Below are 15,583 nucleotides of genomic sequence, written 5' to 3'. Positions count from 1 at the left end.
TCAAAAATTATGAGTAAAGCAAGGCAGATAGCGTTGCAGGCGTAAATTTTTTAGAATCTTTGTGATGTAATTTGCCATTAAGTGCAATCGAATATACCTATATTTACTAAACTTACTCCTGTTTTAGGTAATCAATGATACCCAAAATAACCAAATTATGCTTTACATTTCTTATTTCAAGTGTCCAAAACCTGAAGTTGCTTTGCAATAGACGATATCGGCTTCACATGAAAATTTAGATTTGACCCCCAAGAATTCCCCACAATGCTTTGTGCGGAAAAAAATTCACCGTGAATAACTCCAGAAGATTTTTCAAATTTTAATATTTTTTTCAAAACCTATCCTATTTTGTAGAGCTTTGAAAATGAAAGAAAATTGCTTTGCGTACTCTTCACTTGAGAAAATGATTGACAGATTGAAGTTTTTCATCCGCACGAGAGCTCGCGGGTGTTCTGCAAGCGTTCTCGGCTCAATCCTCGGACCGCGCTAAAAATGGTAGACTGAGCTGTGATAGATCATTTCGATGTAAGTTGTTGGAATGTTTACAGGCTTTTCACAGAAAATCCTTTGTTTTATAAATTGGGCTCTTCCAGAAAAAAACCATTCATGGGGGTGGAGGATATATTGTCCAGGGGTATTGAAAAAACCCTGAAAAACTGCCATGTCCATGGGGTGAATCTGCGATGTCCAGGGGTAAATATTTGTGTCCAGGGGTTCAATTTGATGCTTGTCCATGGGTAAAACACGTGTCCAGGGGGTGAAAAATCGAAATGTCCAGGGGTAGATCACAGAAAAAATAATATATCCTCCACCCCCCATGAACGAATTTTTCTGGAAAAGCCCATTGTCAATGATGACAGTGCGGTCATTAATTTTTTTACTTTATAGTTTTGATTCCCATTGACAGACTTTCTGAACTTTGGAAACCCAGGCAAACACACATAATCAAACTTACCATAAAAACTCTTTCACAAGCTCTAAAGACTTTCAAAACTACTGAAAACCACATCAAAACATCAGCCACATGTATTATTTAGACTTCCAGTCAGCAGCGATTTTGTTTCTATATGAACAATTCTTTTCATTTTCATTTGTTTTCCTTTTTTCTGCAGTGTCAGCTTTTTCCATAAATTATGTGCGTGCATCGAAATTATCAAAATGCGCGCAAAAGTACTGCTAAGTAATACGCACAAAATCTGGCTATAATCAGACTGAACCTGCATTGCAGGGAAAAATGTCCCTGCAGGGGAGTTACCTGCATCAAGCGTTAAACAAGCAGCAAAAATATCATATACTAGACTGTGAATAAAGTTTAACGCTTGGATTTCCAGGCTAGATGTTTTGTTTCAAGAGTTCTTGCAATAGTTTATTGTTCAACTTGGAGAGGGAATGTTTGTAAACATAGAATTTTTTTCATAACAGTTATTTGGGGGGTCGGAATTAGGCAGGGCTGTCAGATTTAGGACCACTCACGGTATATATAAAATGAGGAAAAAGAAATATGGAAAGTAACTTGAAATAATGCAAAAACGTTCGGCACTTTACCAATTTGCTGCCTAGCCCGTGCCCACACACAGTGTTATATACTTCCTCTGGAGGCGTTACCCCAGACGTAATTAATCAAACTAATCGAACGGTATTTTTAATCAAACTTTGTCGAGCTTTGTTGGCCGATTAATGCTTAATCAAACTTTTTTTAAAGAGACCTCGACAGTTCGATTAGTTCGATTACATTAATCAAACTTAATTGAACTTTGTCAAGTTCGCAATCGAACAAAAATTTGAGAAAATCAGTGCAACTGAAGGCCGCTCCACTTGCGTGTAATTCGATTGCCTTTTTTGCCGGCCTTTGACGACACTTTGAGGAACTTTGAAGCACCCCTGCTGGTGCAGGCGTGTACCCTCACATCCCCCCTGACCAGTGGGCACCAATCAAACTCCCGGAACCTCGGCCGGGACCCCCAGGGGCTGTCCACAGTGGTGCCCAAATGAGGTCATTTTTCCCAATTTTGACCAATTTTTGCCAATTTTCCAATTTTTGCCGGCTTTTGGCGACGCTTTGAGGAACTTTGACCAATTTTGACCAATTTTTGCCAATTTTCAAGCCTTTCCAAGCCTTTTAAAGGCTTTGGAGCACTGATGGAGGATGCTGGCTTTGAGAGAGAGCAAGGCAGAGGGTACCCAAAGGGGTCCGAAGGGCTATGGGGGGCTGTGGAGGGCTGTAGAGGCTTCAATTGGTAGCAGCCTCAATTGAGGAGGTCATTTTTGGCAATTTTTGCTGGCTTTTGAGGAACTTTGAAGGCCCCCAACGGTACAGATGTGTACCGTCACACCCCCTGAACAGTGGGCACCAATTAGACCCCTTGGACCTCGGCCGGGACCCCAGGGGGCCGTCCACGGTTGTACCTTAAGGAGTTCATTTTTTGTTGTGTTGAATTTGTCAAACATTTCTGGTTGTCGAGCTTTGTCGAACTTAATACAGTCAAGAACAAGTGCAAATTAGGATACCTTCAACAATCTCTCCTACTTAGGAGAGTATCTTAAATTGGATATAAACAAGGAAACAAGTAATACTTTAATGGACCTACCTATTTATAAAACGAATAATTAGAATTTAATGGAAGTAATGTATAATTTTAAATTTCGATTTATATATCTATTGGAACGGAGAAAGCAATTAAGAAACGCATCGATGTTTAACGGTGAAAGAAAAATAATATCGACACTTTATTAAATCAATCATTCAGAGAAAATTAAAACTGAAGCAAAAAATTCAAATGGCTTCGGATTCAAAGGATGATTTTTTTGGAAATGAAACGATGCTAAGTTTTGGGCATCATCATAAAGAACATTTTTCTGTAAAGAAACAATTAAATAAGTTGAAAAAATGTGACGGAAATGTGAAAAAACGACGATTTCCGGCACATTTCCGGTTCTACAGACTGGAAAAAATTTTTTTTCGGCAAACGGTTTTCGACACCTTTTCGGCAGTACTAATGTGCATCTATGTGCAAAAAATCGCAAAAAACTAATGATAAAATCTCGAGAAAATCTCAAAAAACCACTTTTTTCGGGACATTTCCGGTTCTACCGGCCGGAAAAATTTTTTTTTCGAAAATCGGGCTCCGTCACATTCGAGGGTTTATAGTAATGCACCTTTGTGCAAAAAATCAGAAAAATTGAATGAGCCAATCTCGAGAAAAGTTGGTAACTAACGAACTAACTAACTAACTAACGAACACGGGTTAATTTATAGGACCTCCACCCCACCGGGGTAGGTCCAAAAAGTATCCAAAATAGCAAACAACATCCTAATTAGGATACTAAAAAATAAAAAACCTGTATTTTTCACCAACCAGAGACATCCGCGCCATCTTACCACTTCCAAGATGTAAATAATAAGCAAATGAGATTGTGTACTGAATTTCATTGAGTTTTGCTGGCAGGATGCAAAACTATAGCCCAAAACACCACTCAAATGTGCTAACTAGCATACACAAACGCTTTTTTTGTGCGAAAATCGGACCGTAGCGGGACGTTCCGTAAAGAGAAAAACAAATATTTAGCTCGTGTTTGCAAAATTTTAGGCTCTGAACGGCAGATTATTAAGGATGTTAATTTTTGAGGAACTCGCCAGAGAAAATACTTGAAATTTTGCTCAGTGGTGCAAGTCTCAATGAAGAAAAGGTTTGCATAGTTTTCCAAACGCGGATCGAAGCAGTAACCTCAAAAATTCCGGTCAAAGTGTCTGCTCTCCTATTTAGGATACCTAAATCTCCAAATTAGGATACAACTCTCCTTAGTAGGTTGTAATATATGTTTTGTTGAACTTAATCGAATACTCACAATTTTAGCGACTTTTGAAAAGTTTGATTAAAGAATTTAATCAAACTTTTGTCGTTCGATTAAGGGGTCACTCACATATCGATTCTTCCCACGACTAACGCCAAATTGACGCGAAGGGGTGGGTGGGTTAGAGTCTTTGACGCTAAGAAATTTTACCAGAAATATCGATTTTTAATAAGTTTATTCTGTGACAAATGTTACTTTCCATATTTCTTTTCCTCCTTTTACATACCTAAATATTCGTTCGCTTCGCTATTTTACAGAAATTTTAACCAAAACAAACGGCCAGATGTTTACGTCTCGAGTTCCTTTTGTTCAGACAGTCCGCACGACCCTTGAATTTCGCCGACGGTCGGTCTTTTTTTTGTGAAATGCGGCTTTTCTGTTGATTTTGATTATGGAGATAATTAATTCTGGCAACTTTCTGAAAAAAGTTTAGAAATTATCTCCATTATCTTTTAAATGTAAACTGCCTGAGCAAGCCGTAGCGAAATTAAAGATGGCTGACGAAACAACAATGAAAGTGAAAAAATTTTCATCAATTTTTGATAATTTTTGAACTTTGACGTTAAGAGGTGGGGGTGGGGGGTTTCAAATTAGCGTCAATTTGACGTTAATCGTGGGAAGAATCGATATGTGAGTGACCCCTAAGTTCAACAAAGTTCGATTAGTTCGGTAATTGCAAACTGTTCAATTAAAATTGTAATTAATTACGTCTGGGCTACCCATGTTTTGTCAGATAGTCCCAAGCAGCAAGCTAGAGCAATTGACGGTATCTCAAGAGCTAAAAAAATTTGCCTCCTCACTTTTTCTCTTATGATAAGGCAAGCATAAGGGCTTTCAAATGGCATAGGTTTTGAAAAATAAGTTTTGACTGGCAGGTCTAGTCTAATTGGGCCATTCCAGAATTTGCCTGTAACAGGGGGCAGGCGACACAGTATTTCCGTGGGCAAAAGTTTTCACCAAAATTCGAAATTTCCAAGGCGAGAGAAGAAAATGTATGAATTTCCAGGCAATTGAATGGACCTTTTTTTAAAAAGGACGTCTTGTTGAATAATTATATACTCCAGCCATAAAAACAATGATAGAGCCATGCATAATTACTGTATCATGCATATTGTAATAATTATGCATGGTTTTATCATTGTTTTTCTGCTGGACTACATAATTATTCAACAGGGTGGCCTCTTCCAGACGTCCGCGCCCGATAGGATCGATCATCGGAACGGCTTGATGGCGGATCGGTATGTGATCGATGGATTACTTAACGATCCGGATAGGAGATCGATAGAGGATCGATACTCAAGATTTTTTTAAGCTTATGATTAGTTATCGATTATTTATCGATCTATCATCGATCTTTTATCGATCTTATCGACCCTATCGACTTATACTCGATTTACGATCAATAACAAATCGATTAACGATCGATGACGAATCGATTAACGATCGTTGACGAATCGATATACTCGATTGAAATACTAGCTCGATAACGGATCAACGAAGGATCGATACTCAAGACTTTTTAATGGCTGAATCTTCCATCGATCTCCTATCCGGATTGTTAAGTAATCCATCGATCACTTATCGATCCGTCATCGAGCCGTTCCGATGATCGATCCTATCAAGCGCGGACGTCTGGCCTCTTTGAAAAAAGGTCTATTAAAAAAGGCAAAAAAGAGTGGAATTTCCGAGGCATTTTGCAAAAGTACATGGATTTTTATCGGAATTTCCGACCACCACTGGAAAAGAAAAATTATTTCCGAAGGCTAGAGAAAATTAAAAAATGAATGTCGTCCGACGGGGGGTAACAAAAATTTTTGCAAAGCGAATTTATGAGCGAAGCAGTTTTGCTATATTGTGCACGTACCTTTAACTTCTATCCCAAGCGAAAATTTGCTATAAAATTTGCTATATAAATCACATCTTCAAACCGATGATTTTATCAAAATGACCTTGAATGGTTTGGCTTGAAGCCACGAAAACTTTCTCGGTTTGGTAGCTAGGACTGCGAAAAATGCCGTTTTAAAATGGTGTACCCTAACAGTGAACAGCAACAAAATTACCGGAAGCCGAAACACAGACTTAGAATCTGAAATTGATCAAATTGCCGTGCGGGCGACACGCATCTAAGCAATCTAAGCAGTGGTCCTTCGGTTTTAAATATTTATTGCGAAGCAAATTTATTTTGCTGTTAAATGGAAAAAAATTAGTTTGAACGTTGACAGAAAGGATCTTCATCATCCCTTGACTTTTAACAGCAAGTATCAAGTATCAAATAAGGTCATTTTTAATGAGAGGTTTTTACAAGTCGCGCGGGCGGGCGGGAGGAGTGCTCTTTTAGTGAACGAAACTTACCTTGCAAAACCAAGTGGATATTCTATGATAAAGAAGTACGGAGGTAATCAAATTTATTGAATTTGTCAAGAAATAAATCAAAACTGCCCAAGAACCAACAAGCCATCTTTGTACATTTTTGTTTTTGTTTTATTTTTATGTTTTGATGATTTCGACAGACGATTCGTGATTCGAATAAAAATGTTTGATCGTTCGACTAATATCGTTCGATTTTATTAAGGCACCATTTACACTAGAACAACTAGAAGGAAAAAAAAAGAGCGATGCGCGGCGGGAGCGGCGGGTGGCGGCAGTTGTTGTGCCGCAGTGGATTATGTGCAGATGTGGTGTGTTTGGGGCATCAAGGCTCTTACGACCCTGTCTCTATATAGCGGCTTTATTAGAGGGATTTTTAGAGTGTCTCTTATTGCGAAGCGAATTTATGAGCGAAGCAGTTTTTGCTACATTGTGTGCACGTACCTTTAACTTCTATCCCAAGCAAAAATTTGCTATAAAATTTGCTATATAAATCACATCTTCAAACCGATGATTTTATCAAAATGACCTTGAATGGTTTGGTTTGAAGCCACAAAAATTTTCTCGGTTTGGTAGCTAAGACTGCGAAAAATGCTGTTTTAAAATGGTGTACCCTAGCAGTGAACACCAACAAAATTACCAGAAACCGAAACACGGACTTATAATAATTGCCGTGCGGGCGGCACGCATCTAAGCAATCTAAGCAGTGGTTCTTCAGTTTTAAATGTTTATTTTGCTGTTAAATGGAAAAAAATTAGTTTGAACGGTGACAGAAAGGATCTTCATCATCCCTTGACTTTTAACAGCAAGTATCAAGTATCAAATAAAGTCAATCAATGAGGAGAGGTTTTTGCAAGTCGCGCGGGCGGGAGGAGTGCTCTTTTAGTGAACGAAACTTACCTTGCAAAACCAAGTGGATATTCTATGATAAAGAAGTACGGAGGTAATCAAATTTGTCGAATTTGTCAAGAAATAAATCAAAACTGCCCAAGAACCAACAAGCCATCTTTGTACGTTTTTGTTTTTGTTTTATCCAGGGGATGTCAATCGAAAAATTCGATTACCGAATCAATCGAACTTAATCGAAGCCAATCGAATGATTGATTTTCGATTAGCCGAATTGATCGAACGCCAATCGAATTTCACATCTTTTTTTTGATTGGATTCGATTACCGTTCGATTGGTGTTCGATTGACGTTCGATTACTTTCGATTAGCTTCGATTGTATATACTTTTCGATTGATTCGATTAGTTTGATTATTGTTCGATCAATTCGATTTATGTTCGATTGGCATTGGATTAATTCGATTTATGTTCGATTGGCATTCGATTAATTCGATTTATGTTCGATTGGCATTCGATTTCGATTGATTCCATTTATGTTCGATTGGCATTCGATCAAATTTTGTTCCGGTTTTTTTGTACCGTCGTAGGACGGGGTGAATCGGATAGAATTGAAAGGTTTTGGGCAAATTGCCTCTTCCAGACGAGACCTACCACCTAGTTATATACCGCAGAACTTGGCGAGTGGGGTCTAATTTGCGAGTTTAGAAAATTTCATTTTCAAAAGTTTCTTCTACGAGGAACAATCTTCAATCGAATACAACAAAATTGAGTCACTCGTTTCGGGGTGAAGTGGATAGCATTTGACGGGACGCCATTCGTAACATAAACAAATACTTTCTATATTTTGTGGTGGAGCAATACCATTTTTCAAAAAGTATGTTTTGCCGAAGTTATAATTTCAATTTATGCAATTTTCACTACCTAATTATTCATTAGATGGAGCGTCAAAAAAATGTAATACCTAAGGGATATCTATTTTGGGTAGTACGTTAAGTATCATTGATAATAAAAGTTTAATTAGTGTGCACTATGAAAAGTGTTGGTTGAGGAGCACGATAGAAAGTGCGATGTAAGAAAATGAAACGGTTATCAAAGGTCTGACTACATTAGCTAAATCCAAGTTTGTTTGTTTTTAAATTTGACGCTTGCATTTCGTTCCAGAGGAAAATAAGAAGGGAGAAGTAAATAAATGAATAAAAATGTAGAGCATTAGAGAAACTGGGCAACTTACGAAAATATCAAATTTTCATCGAAGTATCGACTGATAGAGTCAACAAACACATGGTCGTTAGTTATATGGTCGTTATATTCCGCGGTTACGATAGATAGCATTGAATTTAAAAGCAGAAAAATATCATACCCAGCAGGTGCGTATTTCTTTTAACCCCAGAAGAGTCTAGCATACCCACACCCCTGTTTCACATTCACAGGCTAGGTTAGGTTAATAGAAAATTCACCCGAAAAAAATCAGTGTACATATCCCGTTGTTTTACGGGCGTTATAAAAAAACGTTTTTTGACGTTTAGCGTCCATAGAATACCCCTGTCTCAAGTATCTACTGGACTTCTACTAATGCCCTATGAAAAGCTAGCTTTTTCCAGTTTTGAATTGATACTGGGTGTGATATAGCTGAGTCGATAAAAAGAGTAGAGAAATTAACCTGATCATCGTATATTTTTGTTTTCCCGTTATTTCAGGTGGTACTGAACAATCTTAGATACTTGAGAGATGGGAGAAGATTATCAATAACGTTCTGGTTAACTCTAAGATTTGTCGATAAAATGATAAGAGAAAACGTATGATACACCCCCTGTATCAGTGACCCCGTCACAGATCCCGTCTCGATGGAAACCGGTGAAAAAAATTACAAAGAATGACCTAACTCTAACACGTTCACTGTCAAGCCATTTTCAGAAATTTGACTTCATTGAATTTCATCGAAAGTTTGACTTTCAGAGGCTCCGGTGGCCTTAGTTCTGCATTAAGTGCGTACAAATTGTATACCGATCGACGCAGAATTTAACGAAGCAAGCAAAAGTATTTGTTTCAAAGGTTATGGCCCTATTGGTGAACTGTCGGTATTTTGACACCTCTACTGCGACTAGGTCAACCCGGTCAGAATCGAAAAAAATTATTAATGAATTCTAGGAATAATGCTTAAAAGAGAATTTCTCCGTACTCCAGCGAGAATTAAGAGATTACAAATACAGACCCGGTGTATGTGACGTTTTACTTGTTTCATAACTTCTCCGATGGTCAATTTCAAGTTTTCATCGAGTTACTGAGACAGGGGCATTACGGTGGCACTTAAAGAATTCAGAACCAGCGTGGACTCGCCACAAAGACAGGAGACAGTATTAATTATATATGGTATTCAATGCTCAGATTCATAGTATACTCGTAGTTGGCAGCAAACTTTTTAAGCTCTTATTTGGAAAATATGTACTTTTTATTCCTTTCTTAGAGAAAGAAAATACTTTATAACATTGTCTCTCTCAGTGCCTGGTGAGAACTTTTATACCTTTTGGAAAAATGAAGGATAAAAAAACAGTAAGGAATATAGAAAATACAAATTTCTCAGGTTCTTAAATGTTTGGGGCAAATTTTCTCACCGGGCCCATCGACGCCGGGCCGATTATTTATTGCCAATTGTTCCACTAAGAAGGGGCTCCACCTTGTCATACTTTCTTGCCCCTTTTTCCAATTTCCACTTGCAGAAATATTTGCACCCCTGTCTCAGGGGATGCGAGACATCCGAGAGAAGGAACAGAACGGGAAATTATGTATTGCTTTATACTGTACCCTGTCTCATTATCAAGCCTTTAGAAATAATCCCTTTCGTCAAAGACATTTCCTAGGAAGGACGAGAGACCGCGGCATCCGTTACTTTAATAAATATTCTTATCTTGTTGTAAAGTGTTTGTAGCCTTACCCTTCCCACTATTTCCTTCTGGAAATTCCTAGCTACTGAACACTAACAAGCCTCTTGGGATAGTGTGGCAGTAACTAAAAATGACATGATGACGGCATTTGATATTTTTTAATTATTCAATAATTAACTCCTTTCCATTTCTCGGTTCCGTATTAACAACGTCTTCAACTTGGGGCGCAAATGAGCGATTCGCGTTTTAACGCGAACAATTTTCCGCCCTAACTTTAGAATGAAAATACGAAGAATAAACATTGTTTCTCGTTCAGTAAATCAAACATTGCATACAACTGGCTTTTGTAGAACACAATGCCAAAGGAATCTCCAATCACTGTCGCTTCATTATTTCTTATTCGGTATTTCAAAAAAGGGTCCGAAAATCAGAAGGTTTTCTTCTTCAATTTCCGAAGAACATGTTCCAAATCTTCGAAGTCATATTTTTCCGATAGCTTGATCGATCAGTGAACGGGATCTAAAAACAGAATGGAAAAAGATATCGTCAGTGAAGTATGAGAGGCGATTAAACAAATTATCTGATTCACCACGGGTATCCGATTCACCCCGTCCTACTGTAATTTCGCTTTTCGTGATTCCGTATTTCCTCTATACCACCGCCCTGTTTTAAGCGCCTCCCTTAATATAAGAGATACAACGTAATCTCAAGTTTCGAAATAAGCGCATCCCCCAATAAGCCCCGCCATCCAATAACCGCCGGATTGATTGAGTGCGGCTCGCTTATAACGTGGGAACCCCCACAGAACTATCTCAGTAGTAAGACACTCCAGAAATATGAAAAAATCTTCCAAATTTAGCCCAGCAAAATTTAAACTTTTTAAAGTAAAATCGAAGTTGATCGAACGTTAATCGAAGTTGATCGAACGTTAATCGAAGTTGATCGAACGTTAATCGAAGCTCGTTGAACTCAATCGAAACCAATCGAATTTCACATGTTTTTTGGTTTCGATTAGAATTCGATTGGTGTTTGATCAATTCGGCTAATCGAAAATCAATCATTCGATTGGATTCGAGTAAATTCGATTAATTCGATTGATTCGATTGGCAATCGAATGTTCGATTGACATCCCCTGGTTTTATGTTTTGATGATTTCGACAGACGATATTTGTCAGTCCGTCACAAACCGCCATATGAACAAAATTCAACATTCTCACAAAAGTGGTCTTTTTGATTTCCCAAACATTTGTCTAAAGTGTTCACTTCCACAATAATTTATGTAAATTATAATTTCGGTCAGTCCACAGTCGGGTTCAACATATACACGTGTTTTCATTTACGTGAGCGAAGTGTCTACTAAAACAATCCGGGGGTAAGTGGCGAAGCAACAGAGCAGATTATTCGCAAAGTAAAGAAATATCTTTCGGCATTGGCAATCAAATATAATATATTATATTATTATATCTTTAATTCAAAAATCTAAAATTCATTTTTCATTCGCGAAAAAAAAAAAAAGAATTAATATTACTAAGACGCCCCCGTTTTTTACTCTCGTTTAATTCCCAATCTCGGAACGTGCAAAACGCCTGTCCGCCCAATATCCACCCAATCAGCTTAATTCACTTTAATTGTCCTTTGACTTTCAAAAAATAGTATCTAAAAATTATGAATTTATAATAATTACAAAAAGCAAAAAGTTTGATACTTCATCAGTGAAATATTCAATAAATTCCTAGTTTCAATTTTCAGTGGGCGTTTTTCTAGGTCTTCGTTTATCGCGCGATTTCTGCGTCACACAAACTTTCTCGGCCGCTCGTAATAATTATGCATTGCCAAATTTGGTTCTCCATTGTCAAGTCAGGAGCGATGGTGACGTCACCTAAGCATAAAAAAGAAAGGATTTCGTCAGTTTTATGCATATATTAATTTGCGAGATATTCTATTCGCCGCGCGAGCGCACTTTTCGTAGACTAGTCGGAATACTTTTTTTTACTCGCGGGATTGATGGTAACTTTTCATCTTCGTTATTTTTAAAATGAAGCACAACCGAAAAAAAACAAAACTTCAGAAAGTTGCGTATTTCCACTGAGTAAACGATTCTGACAGTAAACAAAATTGATGATGATGATTTTTTTTCGGTCAGGCAAATGTCTCGTATTGGGGGTTCTAGTCTTGACCCCTAAGCCTACGCGAGATTGAAGCGTTTGGGTAAACGAGACAAGACTCCAAAAAAGCTGGTGTTTTGAAGCGCTTCCGTGCGATCGAAATATCGCTGTTTGTGACGGACTGTTTGTGATTCGAATAAAAATGTTCGTTCGTTCGACGAATATCGTTCGATTTTATTAAGGCACCATTTACACTAGAATAGACCTTTTTTTAAAGAGGCAGCCATATTATTGAATAATTATGTACTCCAGCATAAAAACAATGATACAGCCATGCATAATTACTGTATCATGCATATTTCAAAAATTATGCATGGCTGTATCATTGTTTTTGCGAAGCGAATTTATGAGCGAAGCAGTTTTGCTATATTGTGCACGTACCTTTAACTTCTATCCCAAGCGAAAATTTGCTATAAAATTTGCTATATAGATCACATCTTCAAACCGATGATTTTATCAAAATGACCTTGAATGGTTTGGCTTGAAGCCACGAAAACTTTCTCGATTTGGTAGCTAGGACTGCGAAAAATACCGTTTTAAAATGGTGTACCCTAGCAGTGAACAGCAACAAAATTACCGGAAGCCGAAACACGGACTTAGAATCTAAAGTTGATCAAATTGCCGCGCGGGCCGGCACGCATCTAAGCAATCTAAGCAGTGGTTCTCCGGTTTTAAATGTTTATTTTGCTGTTAAATGGAAAAAAAATTAGTTTAAATGGTGACAGAAAGGATCTTCATCATCCCTTGACTTTTAACAACAAGCATCAAGTATCAATTAAGGTCAATCAATGAGAGGTTTCTGCAAGTCGCGCGGGCGGGAGGAGTGCTCTTTTAGACAGTCTGAGAAATCCTTCTTGTTGCACGCTTAACTTCCGCGGGTTAGTCGTGCAATAACACTCTTACGCAAAATTTGTAAATTTTCTAAGAGTGCTATTACACGTTTACGAAATAATCAAGAGGCAGGCGTAAGCGCGTAATTGTGGCCTTAACAAGTTAACTATTTTGAAAACGCGCAGTTGCGCGGTTATGATTTTGGCCTTAACAAAGCTACCATTTTGAAAACGCGCTATTGCGCGGTTATGATTTTTGTTAACAAGCTACCATTTTGAAAACGTGTAATTGTGCGGTTACCCGCGTTTAAGCTTGCAACACACGTTTTTGGAAAACTCTTCAAAACTGCTTCTTTTGAATTTGGGCTTGCTACTGAAGACATTTGTGCAGAGAACCCTTTCAAATCTCATCCAAAACTCTGAAATAAAACAGTAAGTGATCTTCTTAATCTAGTATTGTCTCTATAGCACCTTATTTCTTCATTTCTACATTGCTTAAGTTTGGCCTCAATGATAAAGGAATACAGTCAATGATTTTTGATCCTTTTAAATGAATTTTCTGTTTTAAAATAATATTATATCCTTATTCCTACAAAATACGAAGTTATGTGTATATAAAAACTGCCTATCAACTTTAAGTAGGGAAAGTTTTATAAGTATCTTTGTATGAATTGTACAAACAAGATCTCTTATTAAGCTAAAGGCTTGTGTTTGATTTCGTGGAAATGAATTCTATAAGAAAAAAAACTATCTAATCCTTTATAAATTGGTTTTTAGTTCTTGAAAGTCTGAGAATGTGATCACATTTCTAGTTAAAATAACAGTTAAGAACATAATATAAAACAAATATTATTTATATACTTTATTTCAGTTACAAAGATGAGCCAAGAACACGTATTTGAAATCGTTACTTTAATTGATCAATCACCCCTAACGTTACACGTCACCACAACCCAATCAACATCAACTCAACCTCTACAGGGATTAACAGTAACCCAATCGCTACAGGAATCAACATCAACCCAATTGCTACACGTATCAACACCAACCCAGTCAACACACGTATCAACACCAACCCAGTCGACACACGTATCAACACCAACCCAGTCGACACACGTATCAATATCAACCCAGTCGACACACGTATCAACACCAACCCAGTCGACACACGTATCAACACCAACCCAGTCGACACACGTATCAATATCAACCCACCAGTCGCCGCACATATCAACATCAACCCAGTTGCCGCACATATCAACATCAACCCAGTTGCCGCACATATCAACATCACAAATTTTCACATCACCACTAAACACCACCTCAACAGCATCAACCTCCATTCCAACAAGGATCCTTTGCAATGCCATACCTGTGAAGCCAAGAAGGTCGAGACTCAACCCAGCAATCCAAAATGCCAAAATTAAGGCACCAGAATCAGTGGTTGTTTATAATAAGGATGGAGAAGAGGTATCGATCGTTGCACGAAAGAAAGAGGGTGCTGTACATCGTGGGGAAAAATTTGCTGATGTTTTGAAGGACAGAACAGACGCAAGACGTACATACACAAATTCGTTCATCAGTAAATTAATACAATATAAGAAAAGGACCAGTGATGATGGCCTAGTTGTCCTTCATGACAAAGACAGAGAAGAAAAATATTTCTACACCACAGACAAAGACAATCTGACTTACGACCTGAATTCATCCGATTTCGAATTTCCTGAACCCCTCTATTTCACTCAAGCTTCCTTAAGCAGGGCGGAAAATTAAACGTGCAATTGCACGGGGCGTATTTTGATAAGCGTATAATTACAAGTTTACGCCCGCGGAAGTTAAGCGTGCAACAAGAAGGATTTCTCAGACTGTTAGAGAACGAAACTTACCTTGCAAAACCAAGTGGATATTCTATGATAAAGAAGTACGGAGGTAATCAAATTTGTCGAATTTGTCAAGAAATAAATCAAAACTGCCCAAGAACCAACAAGCTATCTTTGAACATTTTTGTTTTTGTTTTATTTTTATGTTTTGATGATTTCATCGACAGACGATTCGTGATTCGAATAAAAATGAATGTTCGATCGTTCGACGAATATCGTTCGATTTTATTAAGGCACCATTTACACTAGAATAACTAGAAGGAAAAAAAGAGCGATGATGCGCGGGCGGCGACGGGTGTTGTGCCGCCGTGGATTATGTGGTGTGTTTGGGGCATTAAGGCTCTTTACGACCCTGTCTCTATAATAGCGGCTTGATTTTTAGAGTGTCTCTTATTTTGCTAGCAACATGCGAATTGAGGTGGAGTCTGGATCGCTTCGCAACCCTTATACAATACGGCTAGTTATGCTGGAGTACATAATTATTCAACATGGCTGCCTCTTTAAAAAAAGGTCTATTAATCTCGGCCTTTTGCAAATGAGTTTGTAAATTTCGACTGACATCGCCCTAACCCTCTACTAACTGCAAATGGAAAAGACTCCATATCCAATGTTCTTACCTACTTACCAGAGAGTAATAAAAAGCTGTACTGTCCTAGGATGTTTGAAAAATAAAAGGCTATCGAAAACGAAGAAATGGACCACCTGACACCACCTCGCTGCTTATACTACCATTATGGAATCTTTTGAATACCTCCGCTTAT

The 15,583-nt window shown here is 37.9% G+C and overlaps 1 protein-coding gene across 1 annotated transcript; it reads left to right on the top strand.

The window, feature by feature from the left end:
* The first annotated feature begins 13,548 nt into the window (after positions 1-13,548).
* On the top strand, positions 13,549-14,369 carry LOC136810173 (putative uncharacterized protein DDB_G0282133). The gene is made up of 2 exons (XM_067066746.1): positions 13,549-13,552; positions 13,924-14,369. The coding sequence occupies exons 1-2, from the start codon at positions 13,549-13,551 to the stop codon at positions 14,367-14,369; spliced, it is 450 nt and encodes a 149-aa protein (XP_066922847.1).
* Positions 14,370-15,583: the final 1,214 nt, after the last annotated feature.

This window comes from Clytia hemisphaerica, unplaced genomic scaffold, assembly GCF_902728285.1.
Source record: "Clytia hemisphaerica strain Z4C2 unplaced genomic scaffold, Clytia hemisphaerica genome assembly, whole genome shotgun sequence".
Taxonomy (NCBI): domain Eukaryota; kingdom Metazoa; phylum Cnidaria; class Hydrozoa; order Leptothecata; family Clytiidae; genus Clytia; species Clytia hemisphaerica.
Note: the sequence above shows the minus strand (reverse complement) of the source record. Positions and strands in the feature narration are given on the sequence as shown.